Source organism: Haemaphysalis longicornis, unplaced genomic scaffold (assembly GCF_048455015.1).
Source record: "Haemaphysalis longicornis isolate Haplotype H1 unplaced genomic scaffold, Haemaphysalis longicornis Haplotype H1 scaffold_4, whole genome shotgun sequence".
In the NCBI taxonomy this organism is placed as follows: domain Eukaryota; kingdom Metazoa; phylum Arthropoda; class Arachnida; order Ixodida; family Ixodidae; genus Haemaphysalis; species Haemaphysalis longicornis.
The window spans coordinates 38,731,796-38,744,387 of record NW_027526361.1 but is presented as its reverse complement, the minus strand read 5'-3'; the positions used below and the strand labels follow the sequence as shown (position 1 = coordinate 38,744,387).

Sequence of the window (12,592 nt, the reverse complement as noted above, 5' to 3'; positions counted from 1 at the left end):
TGCACTCTACCCAAACACTATGGTGGGATTCCGTGAAAAGCTTAGCACCCAGGATGCCATGTTACTCCTCAAGCGGGAAATTGTCGACAACACCACTACCCGGGATAATCGAGCAATTCTCGGACTCGATATACAAAATGCTTTCGACAAAGTTCAGCACTCCGCGATCCTCCAACAAGTGACCAACCTCAACATGGGTCAGCGATCCTACAACTACATAAGAGATTTTCTCACGGGAAGATACACCCAGATCTGTGCAGGCCAACTAGAGTTACCGGAGAAACAACTGGGCAGTGTGGGAACACCGCAAGGCTCCGTTATCTCTCCGCTACTCTTTAATCTAGTTATGATCGGCGTAGCTAACCACCTAGAACAAGTGAAAGACGTCCGGCACACCATATACGCTGACGATGTTACCCTATGGGTGACAGGAGGTAGTGATGGCCACATTGAAGAAACGCTACAGGAAGCTGTCAATGTGATAGAGGAGCAGCTGGCCGGTACAGGCCTCAAATGCTCCCCGTCCAAGTCTGAGCTACTGATCATTCCGCCTTCCGGCCGACGTAAAAGGGACTATACACAAAACATCCAAGTGCATACGAAAGAAGGGCAACTTATTCCTGAAGTGTCCAAGATCAGGATACTAGGAATGCTCCTTGAACGAGGTTGTGGCAACGGAGCAACAGTGACCAAGATTGCGGCCAAGGCAGTCTCAGCGTCACAACTGATCCGGCGTGTTTCTAATAGAAGAGCAGGCATGAAGGAGAAGAGTCTCCTACGTCTCATTCAATCCTTTGCTATCAGCCATATCGCCTATGTTGCTGCCTTTCACAACTGGCGCAAACAAGAGCAAGACCGCATCAATGCTACTATCCGTAAAGTCTACAAGATCGCATTGGGTCTCCTACAAAGTGCGAGTACCGAAAGGCTTCTTGCTCTAGGGGTACACAATACCCTAGATGAAATAGCTGAAGCACAACGCGTCGCTCAACTTGAACGACTGTCTGCAACACGAACTGGACGTTACATACTACAAAGAGCCGGCCTTACACCTTCAAGCGACCCAGAACTCATGAACGAAAGTCTACCAGATACACTTCGACAGCACCTCGTCGTATCACCACTACCCCGCAACATGCATCCTGAGCATAATCGGGAACGACGGCTCGCGAGGGCGAAAACCTTGATCGACCTCCATGCACGGGACAACGGAGCAGTGTATGTCGATGCAACCCATCTGCAGCACAACATGTACGTTGCCGCAACGATGCCTGCCACTACGGGAGTACTTCAATCAGCAGCCGGCGTCCGAGTATCTACAATCGCCCAGGCAGAAGAAGTCGCCATCGCCCTGGCCATCACAGATCCCTGGTGTACAACGGTCCTCAGCGACTCCAAGACTGCAATCCTCCACTACGCCAGAAACACAGTGTGCGCGGAAGCTGCTCGTATCCTTCGCGGTGTGCCAGCCGGTGATCGTGCCATCTACATCAAATGGTTCCCTGCCCACATGGGACTTGATATCTCGGGGAAGGGCAACCCTAATCATAATGAGACAGTCCACTCTGCAGTGCGAGATCTAGCTTGCCGCACGGCAGGGAACGACTGCACTGACTCCTCGGAGTCATACGACATGGGCAAGGAACCCCTGTTAGCCTACAGTGAAATTTTACAATGGTACCGCAACAGTAGAAGATCTATGCCTCCCCCACACCCTGGTCTAACCCGTACGGAGGCGGTCCTCTTTCGTCAACTGCAAACTCACGCAGTTCTTACCCCAGCCCTTGCCCGGTACGTTTGCCCCAAGGTGTACGCCACGGACATCTGTCGTCTATGCCAAGAAGCACGAGCTACCCTGGTACATCTACTATGGAACTGCCAGCCTCCTACTAGCAACACTACGACGTTCCCACCGCAGTTTGAAGCTGCAATGAGAAGCGAAGACTACGATACACAAGCCCGGGCCACTAGACTACTCAACAACGCACTAGACCAACAGAGGCCGGCTCGCCGTCCAGAGGGGATGACCCACGGCACCGCCCAGGATAATACCGGACACCACCGATACTTGGGTTTGACAGTGCCTGGGACAACGACATCCCCCTCACTGGACGGCTGAGCACTGGTCGCTGGCGCCCCTAACAGGGTAGCCTCCCCTTGACTCGCTCTTGGGTGCTCTAATAAAGTTTTTACTCCACTTCGAAAAAAAAAAAAAAAACGCCACCAGGGGGCTGCGGAGCCCACACCCGCTTCACATGGGCTACTGCTTTGCACCGCCCTGGCTTTGGACCTCCCTGCAGCAGCGCTCTATAATTAGTATCATCGTGTTCGCTATGTCATCAGCTTCACCCTGATACCCGCCACAAAAGCCTTGGACCATTTCTCACCTCGCCGGACCCACCCGAAGTTTCAAGCGGTGAGCGTCTCTGCTAACCCTAACGTTCCAAAGAACACGGCTCAACTGCAATCGTGGACGCCTTCGGGCGCCCGGCCTGCCTCACTACCTGCGCGGAGTCTGGAAGTCGACATGCAAGAATCGCCCCAAGCCCCACCGACATACGACCCGGACAGCGGCCGCACGCTCCCAACCTATGACCCCTGGACTCAGATCTTACGATCGCGCCACAACCAGCGCATCACTCCTTCCACTACCCACGTGCCAGCTTCCGTCCCTGCTCCACGCAGGGCAATCCAACCGAAACTCCCCATGAACGACTACAAGGTGATAATCCGCCCGAGGTCCGGCCTACGCGTCGAAGCCTGGCCGGCGCGACAGCTCGCACACAGCCTGCAACAAGCCACCGGCATCCCACCCTCTACGTTCTACGGGCAAGTTATCACCTTCCCGCAACCGCAGCAGAATCTTATCACGACAAGCACCCCTAGCGAAGTATGCGCCGACGCTCTGCGCAAGATCACCACCCTCCACCTTGGCGACATGACATATGATGTCACAGCGTACCTCAAGAACCCCCCGGGGACTTCTCGCGGAGTAATTCAAGGCATCGACCCTGGAACACCTCCTGAGCAACTCCTCGCCATAATTACGTCCACCGGACCGCCCATCATTGAAGCCCGGATGCTCGGCACCTCGGACACAGCAGCACTCACGTTTGACGGTCCTCACGTGCCATTTTACGTGAAAGCGTACGGCACCCTGGTACGCTGTCGCCCCTACCGGAATACCTATCAATGCTGTGCGAAGTGCGGCGGCCTCGGACACCGACCCGATGTCTGTCCCAACCCTCAGCCCAACCTGTGCTCCCGGTGCCATACCCCCAACCCAGCTCCTGACCACCCCTGCCAACCTCAGTGCCAGCTGTGCGGACTCCCCCACCTGACGGCCAGTCGAGAATGTCGCCGCAAGCTCAAGCCCCCACCACCGCCCGCGCGCACCCGCCTCCAACGCCAAGCACAAGAAACCCGGCAACCAGCCCTCTCCACACTCCGAAGATCGTCCGGTCCACCCTCCAAGCCCTCTCAGGTGAGCTGGTCAGCTGTAGCCGCCCACACCCCCCACGATGACCCTTTCCCCCCCTTGCCCACCCCTCAAACCACCGTGTTAACTGCTGAATCTTCCGACCTAGCGACTCTTGCACAAGAAAATGCACAACTAAAAGCACAATTAGCCGAAAACGTCAAGCAAATTGCTACCCTCCAGCAACAGCTCTCCGAGCTTAAGACACTTCTGCCACAACCACCCACTCCCTTCGTCCCATCCTCACCACCAGCAAATTCAGCAATGCCCGACAATTCCGCACTGGCACCCATTTTCTCTGCCCTGGATGACCTCAAGCTACTTTTTCAAACCAATTTCACGGCCCTGCAAGAAGAAGTCGCCTCACTCTCGGGCCGCATCAAGGTTATAGAAGACCGCAACGCTGAGAAAGTAAAACGCAAAAAGCACCCCCCGCCCAGTTCTACCCCTCCACCCCCTACAACTGCTCCACTTGACGAAGCGATCGAGGAAGACTCGGACTGTTTATAATGCCTAAATGTACCAACTCCCCGTCCCTTCAAATTTGGCATTGGAACTGTCGCTCCTTTCGCAGGAAAAAATCGTCCCTCCACCAGCTTATCGCCCCTAACCCCCAGCAGTACTCGCCTTACAAGAAGTAGAATTCACCAATCCCTCTCTCCGAGACTACACCACATTTCAAAATCCCAACTCGCCGCGGACCGCCACGTTCGTGCACAATACCTACCCAGCGCAACATCATCCGCTGAGCACTGCAATTGACTGCATACTAGTAGAACTCTTACCTACCAGCAAGAAGGAATCAAGTGTTTTTATCCTCAACGTCTATTCCCCTCCCTCTGGCAACCTTCAGGAACTTCCTCTACTCCTACGGAATGTCATTAAATTAGCTAAGCACCACCGATTAGTAGTCCTCGGCGACTTTAATGCTCCGCACACTGCATGGGGTTATGCGCGCAATGCGAAATCAGGAACTACCCTCTGGGATGCAGCACACCGTCACGGCTTTACTCTTTGCAACATGCCCCTCATCCCGACCCGCCTCGGCTCCAGCGTCACCCGGGATACCACCCCAGACCTAACATTCGTTCGTAACGTTTCCCAATACACATGGCAATGCCTCCCCCATACTCTCGGAAGTGATCACAGCATCGTTCACCTCACATCGTCGCCCGCCTCACAGATTGGAAAGCCTTCCGGGATACTCTAGAAGCTACCCCACCCGCTAATTCGGACCTCGATGAATGGACGACCACCATTGAACGTGCTCTTCAAAAACACACCAAACGAATCCCGATCACGACCGAGTACCCCGCTGTAGATCCGCACCTCGATCACCTTTGGACAGCCAGGCACAGCCTGGTAACACGCTGGAAGCGTAACAAAACAAACCGGCGCCTGAAGTTACGCATAGCTCGCCTCACAAAGCAAGCGGAAGACTACGCCCAACAACTAAGTCAGCAGAATTGGCTCCAATTTTGCGCCCAGTTACAAGGAACGCTTAGTACGCGCAAAACCTGGCACCTACTTCGATCACTAATGGGTACTCGAGAGAAGAAGATCACCAATCAACATAACATCCGCCGACTCATGCATGCCTTCCCAGGAGATGAACAAGGCCTCCTCAACACCTTACGACAAAGGTACGAACGTTCTCCACAGACTCGTGTGCCTTCTTATTCGGACTATACTGGTGATCCTAACGCGACGCTGGACATGCCTTTTACCTACGAAGAACTCGAGGCAGCAATCCGCAACCTCACGCGCAACACAGCCCCAGGTCCAGACAAAATCACGAATCGTTTAATACGCAACCTTCCTCCTGCCAGCCTCGACCAGCTCCTGAATCTTATTAATGATCATTGGACACAAGGGACGCTTCCGCCTGCCTGGAAACACGCTGACATCTCACTGATCCCCAAACCTGGCAAACCAATCGAGATACCCAACCTGCGTCCCATCTCCCTTACTTCATGCCTCGGGAAACTGCTTGAACACATGGTTTACAATCGCCTTACTGCGTACATAGAAGATAACAACCTCTTCCCCACGACCATGTACGGCTTTCGACCTCAACTTTCTACCCAAGACGTCCTCCTGCAGCTCAAGGAAGACCTTCTCAATAACCTTCCGAAGCATCACAAACACTGTATCCTCGCTCTCGACATCAAGAGCGCGTTCGATAACGTTTCCCACGACGCCCTACTAAACAGCCTGACCACTCTCCATGTTGGGACACGACTATACAATTATGTGAGATCCTTCCTTACCAACCGCACCGCTACAGTGGGGATCTCTCATTTACGCTCACCCTCCTTCCCAGCGCTTCCCCGAGGAACACCACAAGGCTCCGTCATTTCTCCTTTGCTATTTAACATAGCTCTCAAAGATCTGCCTCCACTGCTGGACACCGTCCCATCCCTCCACCATGCCCTATATGCCGACGACCTTACCATATGGACCAACTCAGGTTCCATGGGCGAACAACAAGAATCGCTTCAACGAGCCATCGACATCACTACCATATATCTCTCTAAATGTGGTCTTACCTGCTCCCCGGAAAAATCCGCACTGCTAACCCTTCAGCAGAGAACTCGGGGACGACACACGGCGCCGACGCCGGACCCGGCTCTTACTATAGAGACTCGCCCCGTTCCTGTAGTAACCCATCTCAGGGTACTCGGACTGACAATCCCACGAGATGGCTCCGGCTCGCACACCATCCTCGCACTTACACGCACAGTTACTCAATTGGCACAACTAGTTAAGCGCATCACCCACCAACGTACTGGTCTCAAAGAAGCTGAAACTGCCCGTCTGGTTCAAGCTTTTCTCATCTGTCGCCTTACATACGGAGCTCCTTACCTGTCCCTCAAACCAGCAGAGCACAAGAAACTTGACATTTTAATTAGGCAAGCATACAAAATTGCACTCGGCCTCCCCACTAACACCTCTACTGACTTGTTTTTACGCTTGGGAATACATAATACTTGGACAGAGCTGTGCGAAGCTCAACGAACTTCGCAATTCCAACGCCTTAAGCTTACACCCACTGGCTGTAGTACTTTAGCTCGCCTGGGCTATCCGACCCCGACTCAGCCTCACCGCCTGGCACGTCTTCCCCCCCTACTACGCGCTCGCATTAAAGTCGCCCCGCTACCCCGGAACATGCACCCAGGCATCCACGATGGTCGTCGCACCGCGCGAACCAACTACATCCGCACCCACTACCAGCATCTGCCGGACACGCTTTACGTCGATGCATCCCCATACCCCAACCGATCGACTTACGCCGTCGCGACTGTAGATAGTCAAGAACGTACCGTCGCCACTGCCTCCACGCGAGCCTCAACACAAACTGAAGCGGAAGAGATAGCCATTGCGCTGTCCCTTACCTCCACTCGTCGTGACTACGTGACAGTAATCACGGACTCGCAGGAAGCCTGCCGACACCTTCAAAAAGGTCTACTCCCTCGCACTGCCCTACGCATCATTGAACACTCCTCTTACCTCCCTGAGGAGTGCCACATTTTATGGACCCCTGGCCATTGTGGGTTGGCCGGCAATGAAGCGGCGCACGACGCGGCCCGAGAAGTGGTACACCGGGCCATTGCCCCCGACCCCCCTCCTACCACCCTGGATGCCCACCCCCTACTCACCTATAATGACATACTCACACACTACAAGCTCTCTCGTCGCACCTTCCCTCCACCTCACCTGTCTCTAACAAAAGCCGATGAAATCACTCTCCGTCAACTTCAAACCCGGACCTTCCCTCACAATACACTTTGGCATTTGATTTTCCCCACCTCTCACTCACCACAGTGCAAGTTTTGCCCCGAAAGGGGTACACTTTATCACATCGTATGGGAATGCTCCCACACACCCGACCTCCCTCCCAATCCCCACCCCTCCCCTTCACAGTGGGCGGCGCAGTTGTCCAGCTCTGAACCCGGCTCCCAGCTTAACCTGGTGAGACGGGCCCGGACTGCCAGCCAGAGCCAGGGACTCCTGGACTAAGGAGTCTCCCCACTGGTCTGCCTCCACACACGGAGTCAGATTGGGCCTAAATAAAAGTTTATTCCTCCTCCTCCTCCACTTCGAAAACAACGAGGTTTAAATAGTCACAAACGTTCGAACCTCGTGAACCGGTGGCGCTTGTCATACATCTCCCCGTTGTTTAGCGCAAAGAAAACTGCAGGCACGTTTCAGGCAAAAGCTGTGTATATAACCGGCAGCCCTCGCGTTCATTTAGTTGGGAACGCTCGTTGGGTTGGTTTTTACGACATTATGTGAAAAAACCGGCCGCGTAATAAAAAAAGCGGCGCGTTCTAAATGACGCAGAAAGGCTCCAGCCGCGCAAGAAAAAAATGAAGCGTCCGAAATCACGCAAAACAGCTCCAGCATACGAAATTAAAGCAAGCACAAAAATAACAGAACTCCCGCTGGCGCAGTTTAGGGCAGGGGGCGCGCGAGCACTGACCGCGTGGGTGGGAAATTTGAAATGCATGGGTGGCAGCAGAGAGAGGATAACGGCGCTGCAGCCCATTATGGCGAATCACTGCTCTGCACTTCCGACAGCTTTCACATTGAGTGGAACGTGTTTATTTTCTTTGCCCTCGGTTTGTTTCAGCATGGCATTCATTCAGCCTTGTCGGAGATCCCCGTTCGCGTCGCGTTCCCCATTTCTGCGTCCAGAATCATTGGTATTGTCTCATTTAGTTCTCTTCCCGCAAACAAACACTATGCATTTTCAGCTAGGCAGGTGTACTTTATCGAGCTTGAACCTCCTGGTAAGTGGAGTTTTTTTAAAAATAAGGCGTATTTTCCGCCTGTGAGTCTTGTGGTGTGTTCCTAGCTCCAGCTTCCTTTCTGTCCTTCCATATGGCGTGGTTCGTAGGCCCCATTTTCGGTGAATCGTGTATGTTTCATCCGTGTTTTGCCGCTTACCTTGCTTCCTCTTCGCAAGCACTTCGGCGTATGACGCGTGGGACGTCCTCGGGATACCGCTCAGGACTTCCTGGCCCGCTTAAAATGGCCGCGTTCTTAAACAGAATTACCTGAGCCTGCTGATCCCAACTGTACCATAACTCGTGTCGCTCCTGCCTGCCAGATCAGCATTGTACCGCATTGGGCTGCCTCTATTATCAGTCCTGGATCGTCTGCGGACTGCTCGAGACTCGGATCCGGCGCTCGATTTTCCTATGTATTTCCGTGTAACTTTCGGCCCGAACGCAGTCCCCGGACTGGCCGTGGACCGTCCAGGACTGGTAAATGGAGAATTCCCATTGCTTGTAGCTCAGCTTTTGTGATTAAATACTTCCTAAATAATTGCTGTGCCTCTTTTGTCTTCTGTGGTAGCTGACTTGCAGGTTTGAGCAAGAATAAAATGCGCACCCGATTAACGCGCGTTAACAGCCTTACGCGTAATTCTGTTGACATTCGGGGATAAAAAAGCTCCAGGCACTACTAAAATGCGGCATCTCATCAGGACGCCACATAAACGTTAAGGCCAACTTCAGCCTAACATATGAAGCAACATTTGACGTCCACCTGAGTGCAGCCATACGGCTACAAAGGAAAGCTCTACAGCTTCCTCAGAAACTTCGCAGTTGAAGAAAAATTCGTCCTGGCCCAGGATTCGAACCCGCGACCACCGCTTAACCGGAACAGTCGCTCTACCAACTGAGCTAACCAGGAGGCTAGCAGTTGTAGCGCGAGAGTGAATTTATCCACAACACGAAGTCAAGGACAGGTGTTAATCGACCAGATTTAGGGGAAATCCCAAAGGTGGAGTAAATCTGGTCGATTAACACCTGTCCTTGACTTCGAGTTATTGATCAATTCGCTCTCGCGCTACAAACTGCTAGCCTCCTGGTTAGCTCAGTTGGTAGAGCGACTGTTCCGGTTAAGCGGTGGTCGCGGGTTCGAATTCTGGGCCAGGACGAATTTTTCTTCAACTGCGAAGTTTCTGAAGAAGCTGTACAGCTTTCCTTTGTAGCCGTATGGCTGCACTCATGTGGATGTCAAATGTTCCTTCATAGAAGCTTACTCCACCTTGGGGATTTCCCCTAAATCTGGAACTGGTCGATTAGAGTAATATTCATTTACATTCTGATGATGTTCATAATACTTTTATGTTGGAAATGTAGTGAGGAGAGTGACAAGGTGGGTCTTTCCGAATAATCTCTCCGAGACGAAAGGGTATTCGTGGCTCTTGCAAGTGATGTGTGCAGAAGCAGAGAAGCTGATGAAGGCAAGCACAACTGTAGTTAATGCTGGTAAAGTCGTATGAACTGTCATATAAGAGATAGGCTGCATTCAGGACTTACCAAAATTAAGACATGCCTACATGTGGCGAAACTCCCCTGAAGTTATCGGGTTCACCTTAGGAAAATGCTTTAATAGTGAATACAATGTGTTTTAATTTTGTCTATTTATGCCGCATGATTACCACCACAGGCAATGAACAATCTTGCCAAGAGTTAGTCAGCCGCACAACTTCTCGATCCTTACCGATATCGGGTAAGTGTGCGGGATTTCTTTGTTCATCTCTCAAATTGCTGTGGCATGACAACAGCATTGCATTGTTTTTACACAAGCTGCTGGTTAGAGTTCATGTTACGACGGGTGTTTTAAATAATCAGATCTTGCAGGGTCAACTCTCGTTCCTTTCGTGGTTTGCCGTCTGTTGATGATAACATGATTCCCTTTTACAGTGGCTCGTTATGCACAGAACCTGTCGAGGTGTTGACTTGTTTAGAAATAAATGGCTAACATAGTTACTCAGAATCAAAAGCCTCGAGCACTTCCAACCAGTGGCACAAATTTAGAAAGAAAAGTGGCATGCAAGTGTTCTGCCAGCGAGTAAGCAATGACACAGCTTACTGAAACTCTCATATAGGTTTAATTAACATGCACACGCACAGTATTTTGCCTTCATAAAGTGAGCAATTCTCATCAGCGTATACCTGTACAGATGCAAAATGAAAGCAAAGAAGAAAACAAACAGATCGAAAAGAGGCCAGAAAGCACGAAGCTTACGGAGCACGATTTGTCGTAACGCTGGGAAGTGCCTATATATACAGTGATGATTTCGCTGCTCAGTTGTTCACACGTCACATTGTGAGAGTCGAGGGCGAGGGCTACGCACATGCACACGAAAACACAAAAGTAAAGGAGCAGTGGGCATGAAATGACATACATGATGCTGCTTACACATTTTGGGAAGGGAGAGATTCTTTAGCACCGAAAGCAGTCTTTCACGTGCGTACTCAATGACTCGTCGATTCACCGGAGCACTCATCTGCGGTGGTGTATGGCCGTCCAGTTCACAATACGGGGCACATGACAAATACCACATGCATTCGCAGCGCTTGGGATCCTTAGAGGGTCCACAGCACAACTGAAGCTGATCGTGGCTTCGCAAGCAAACTGAGATTACTCATAGGAAACCGTGCTTGCATAGAGACAACATTTCTTCTTCAGTCACACGACACATACGTTCGTAGCATCACGCATGGGAAGAGTTCGACAGGGAAGCTTTCAGTGCGTCTACGTACAGAACTCAATGCTATGTACAAAATTCAGAAGGTGTAATGTCACAATTGGCACTAGCCAATTACCCGCTTAGAAGGCCACTTGTAATAGTTAACAGAACTGAGCATTGACGCGGCAACTGGCCACACCTGACGTTAAGCAAGGTTGTTTCCGGGCATTTTAATGCGTACTATCGGTTGTTTAACACATACTAAACGGCAATGTAAGCCATGATATGCGTACGGTTCATGCAAAGGAATCGATTTGAGGCAGAATCACTGGTTGACTTCAATAAGTCAAACAGAGAGGAAGCGATTTTGAGAACGAATGATGGTCCTTCCTTTGCTGCAGTGTTCTACCACATCGAAGCTTTGTTCTGATGTGCACTCACACAAACGAAAGATTGCTTTGTAGGGCAATTTCTAAAAAAAATGTCTTTATACTGCAATTGTTTACTAGCATGTATTTCCGTCTCTAATTCCCACCCAAACATACGCGAGGACAATTCCTGCGGCTTGATAAGATTTGTTGCACACAATATGACAAGACGATAGCATATATGGCACAAGTTACTCGCAGGCAATGCAGTTTATTGCAAGTTGAATCAGAAAAGACAAAACAAAGTCCTTTTCTCCACCAGGATCACCTTTTTCCGGCTTCGTAGAAGAGAAACAACTCAGTTATACTGCACTCATTGTACATCACTCGCGCAAACATGAAGAAAGATTTTATGGCTAGCACTCGTTTAATTACAAAAAATTCGGAGCGAAAACCAAGCAGCACATAGCTGTAGTCCTTTCAAGCGAACACAGATTCCTCTCTTGAGACTTGCTTGACAATCGTTGCTTAAACGTGCAGCTTCATCAAGCACACACTAAGCGTAGCCAGAGCTTCAAAGAAAGAAAGCAACGCCATCTTCTTGCATCTCGGCCAGTCAAAATTAAGTACTACACTTGAAGGACAGCGCAGTCGCTCTACCTGAATTAATAAATAAGGCTACCTTTGTCTTGCTTTTCTTTCTACTGAGGAACACATGACAGGTTTATGTGTGGACGAACATACACGCATGCACACCAACACACACTTGCTCACAGGGACAATGACAATTATTAACAGCTCTTTGGTTCCTGACTTGAAGCACCGCATGAGCGGTGGCACCACCAGAGTCACTTCTGACATACACAAGACTTCGTGGGCTTGCACCATCAGTGTCCTTTCTGTCTTCTGTCCTCCGCCGCTGGCAAGAGTCTCCTGCAGGCACACTCACTGACCTCGGAAAGTCTTCAGCGAGCAGCACACAACACTCTTGGTTGAATTGTGGAGAGCACAACGAGTCCTATTTACATCGGGGTCTCCTGCCATCATACATGGGTGGCTAGTGTGCCTGGCTTGATGTGGCTCTGTTGCGATGTGATGTACCTGGTTGGGGGAGAAGATGAATGAAAATGTGCTTCCCTGTCAACTCAGTCACTTGCCACTCGCCAAAACAAAGCGGTTTTGACGCAAAGTATGGACCCTAAAGTTGGACAGCCAATAAAAAACCAGGTCGATTGTTTGAATGCTAATGTCTTAATC

The 12,592-nt window shown here is 51.0% G+C and overlaps 1 protein-coding gene across 4 annotated transcripts in view; it reads right to left on the bottom strand.

Annotated features, from left to right (window-relative positions):
- Window positions 1-10,366: 10,366 nt before the first annotated feature.
- Window positions 10,367-12,592, bottom strand: part of LOC144178522 (irregular chiasm C-roughest protein-like) — a 413,379-nt gene continuing 411,153 nt past the window's right edge. For all 4 annotated transcript variants that reach the window (XM_077706443.1, XM_077706440.1, XM_077706441.1 and 1 more), the window contains one exon: window positions 10,367-12,436. In XM_077706443.1, the coding sequence (XP_077562569.1) occupies window positions 12,379-12,436 (58 nt within the window). In that variant the 3' untranslated portion in view covers window positions 10,367-12,378. The remainder of the gene's footprint in view (window positions 12,437-12,592) is intronic.